The sequence below is a fragment of the Geospiza fortis genome, unplaced genomic scaffold (genome assembly GCF_000277835.1).
Source record: "Geospiza fortis unplaced genomic scaffold, GeoFor_1.0 scaffold452, whole genome shotgun sequence".
Lineage (NCBI taxonomy): Eukaryota > Metazoa > Chordata > Aves > Passeriformes > Thraupidae > Geospiza > Geospiza fortis.
Window position 1 is genome coordinate 684,417 of NW_005054369.1, and position 3,331 is coordinate 687,747.

The window sequence follows — 3,331 nt, forward strand, 5'->3', positions numbered from 1 at the left end:
GACGAGCCCTCCGTGCAGATGTGCCGGCACAACGGCTGGGGCGTGCACAACTGCGGGCACATGGAGGATGCCAGTGTCATCTGTGCAGGTGAGCAGCCAGCAGGGACCATCTGAAGGGTTTTGGGCTCCTCCACTGCAGGCAGGCAGGCTGACTTCTCTGTGCAGAGCTGGGGCTGAGTGATGAGGTCGCAGAAAACACATTGAGAGACTGTAGAGTGGGAATAATGGAGCAGGACTGGGAGCACATCACACTGGTGTCTGGATGGGAGAAAGGCTGGACAGAACTCCATGCTCGCGTCCCCTTTTCATCCTACAGCCTGGGTTTTCATATCCACATCCATGTACATGTCCACATCCACATCCACATCCACATCTCTGTCCGCATCCATGTCCATGTCCATCCATTGTTATAATCCAGCTGTATTTGCTGCCCATTTGTTCACTCCCTATTTTTTGTTGCAGCCCCCCAGACAACTCCTCCTCCTCAATGGCCGCTCACAACAGGTAAGTCCTACTCATCTAGCCTAGGCCCAATTTTAAAGCCAGCCCCAAGTTGGCACAATAAGTGAAGAGGCGCGTTCAACAGGTCTCATCCTGGTCAGTGCAAGGCTGCTCTTCCCCTATTCTCCTGACATCTCTGGGCTGCATGAATGTCCCCCACGGTGAATGGGCCACATGCAAGGCTAGCAAAGAGCTTTTCCGGACATGAGCCAGGCTCTTGAGCATATCTGTCCCCAGGGATCGCAATCATGACACTGGCAGCAAGACCAGAGGAGGTCATATTTTCCATCTGTATTCCAGTGATGTTTGCACAGTCACTGCCCTTTCCTGATCACCCTAGAACTGCAACACCTGAAATCAAAGTCACAGAGGCAAAAATCTGTGAAACAGTAGGGGAAGCTGGGACTGTGGATGCTGGGTTGGAGGAACTCAAACCAATGCCTTGTGCCGTGTGTCAGGGCCCGGTGTGCGACTGTCGGGCGGCAGGAACGGCTGCGAGGGCCGCGTGGAGCTGTACGACGGCAGCACCTGGGGCACGGTGTGTGACGACCAGTGGGACCTGCGCGATGCCCAGGTGGTGTGCCAGCAGCTGGGCTGTGGCCAGGCCCTGGGAGCCCCACAAAATGCTCGCTTTGGCCCGGGCTCCGGCCGCATCTTCCTGGACGACGTGCAGTGCCGCGGGGACGAGCCCTCCCTGCAGATGTGCCGGCACAACGGCTGGGGCGTGCACAACTGCGGGCACATGGAGGATGCCAGTGTCATCTGTGCAGGTGAGCAGCCAGCAGAGACCATCTGAAGGGTTTTGGGCTCCTCCACTGAAGGCAGGCAGGCTGACTTCTCTGGGCAGAGCTGGGGCTGAGTGACGAGGTCACAGAAAACAGAAAGATTGATTGAACGATTGTAGAGTGGGAAAGATGGAGCAGGACTGGGAGCACTGTGGTATCAGGATGGGGGAAAGGCTGAACAGAACTCTATGTTCTCATCCCCTTTTCATTCTACAGCCGGGGTTTTCATGTCCACATCCATGTACATGTCCACATCCACATCCTCATCTTTTTCTGAGTCCATGTCCTTGTCCATGTCCATGTCCATGTCCATCCATTGTTACAATCCTGCTGCATTCACTACCCATTTGTTCACTCCCTGTTCTTTGTTGCAGCTCCCCAGCCAACCCCTCCTCCTCCTCAATGGCCGATCACAACAGGTAAGTCCAGCCCACCTAGTTTAGTCCCAATTTTAATGCTAGCCCAAATTTGGCACGATAAGAGATGGGGGGGTCCAACAGGGCTGATGCTGGTGGATGCAAGGCTGCTCTTCCCCTATTCCCCTGACATCTCCAGGCTCCATGAGTGTCCCCTCAGTGAATGGGCCACATGTGAGTCTAGCAAAGGGCTGTTCTGCACATGACACAGGATCTTGAGCACCTCTGTCCCCAGGAACATCCACCAGGTCCCTGGACAAGGGCACATGTGCAATATCCATACGCAGGGTCTTTCCTCAGCCACTGTCCTCTCCTATCTCCTGGACTTCAGGGTCTGCCCCACTGCAGACCATGGTTACTGTGACCAAATCTCCAGAAGAGTAGGGGAAGCTGGGACTGTGGATGCTGGGTTGGAGGGACTCAAACCAATGTCTTGTGCCGTGTGTCAGGGCCCGGCGTGCGGCTGTCGGGCGGCAGGAACAGCTGCGAGGGCCGCGTGGAGCTGTACGACGGCAGCACCTGGGGCACGGTGTGTGACGACCAGTGGGACCTGCACGATGCCCAGGTGGTGTGCCAGCAGCTGGGCTGTGGCCAGGCCCTGGGAGCCCCACAAAATGCTCGCTTTGGCCCAGGCTCCGGCCGCATCTTCCTGGACGACGTGCAGTGCCGCGGGGACGAGCCCTCCCTGCAGATGTGCCAGCACAACGTCTGGGGCGTGCACAACTGCGGGCACATGGAGGATGCCAGTGCCATCTGTGCAGGTGGGCAGACCATCTGAAGGGTTTTGGACTCCTTCACAGAAGGCAGACATGCTGATTTCTCTGGGCAGAGCTGGGGCTGTATGACGAGGTCACAGAAAACAGAAAGATTGATTGAAAGATTGTAGAGTGGGAAAGACGGAGCAGGACTGGGAGCACATCACACTGGTGTCTAGATGGAGGAAAGGCTAGACAGAACTCTATGCTCTCGTCCCCTTTTCATCCTACAGTCGGGGTTTTCATGTCCACGTACACATCCACATCCATGTACATGTCCACATCCAAATCTTCGTCCACATCCATGTCCATGTCTATGTCCATGTCCATGTCCATGTCCATGTTTCATGTCCACCATTGTTACAATCCTGCTGCATTCACTACCCATTTGTTCACTCCCTGTTCTTTGTTGCAGCCCCCCAGCCAACCCCTCCTCCTCAATGGCCGATCACAACAGGTAAGTCCAGCCCACCTAGTTTAGTCCCAATTTTAAAGCCAGCCCCAACTTGGCACGAGAAGAGAAGGAGTTCAACAGGTCTGATCCTAGTAAATGCAGTGCTGCCATTCCCCTATTCCCCTGACATCTCCAGGCTCCATGAGTGTCCCCTCAGTGAATGGGCCACATGTGAGTCTAGCAAAGGGCTGTTCTGCACATGACACAGGGTCTTGAGCACCTCTGTCCCCAAGCACATCGAGCAGGTCCCTGGACAAGGGCACATGTGCAATATCCATACGCAGGGTCTTTCCTCAGCCACTGTCCTCTCCTATCTCCTAGTCAGAGTCTGCCCCACTGCAGACCATGGTTACTGTGACCAAATCTCCAGAACAGTAGGGGAGGTAGTTGGGACTGTAGATGCTGGGTTGGAGTGACCCA

At 55.4% G+C, this 3,331-nt stretch overlaps 1 protein-coding gene across 1 annotated transcript in view; it reads left to right on the forward strand.

Moving 5' to 3' along the window:
• The window catches only part of LOC102043478 (deleted in malignant brain tumors 1 protein), a 52,513-nt gene that overhangs the window by 26,738 nt on the left and 22,444 nt on the right, over positions 1-3,331 (forward strand). Inside the window, exons 23-25 of the mRNA XM_031059881.1 lie at positions 960-1,271; positions 1,661-1,705; positions 2,152-2,463. Of these exons, the coding sequence (XP_030915741.1) occupies positions 960-1,271; positions 1,661-1,705; positions 2,152-2,463 (669 nt within the window). The remainder of the gene's footprint in view (positions 1-959; positions 1,272-1,660; positions 1,706-2,151; positions 2,464-3,331) is intronic.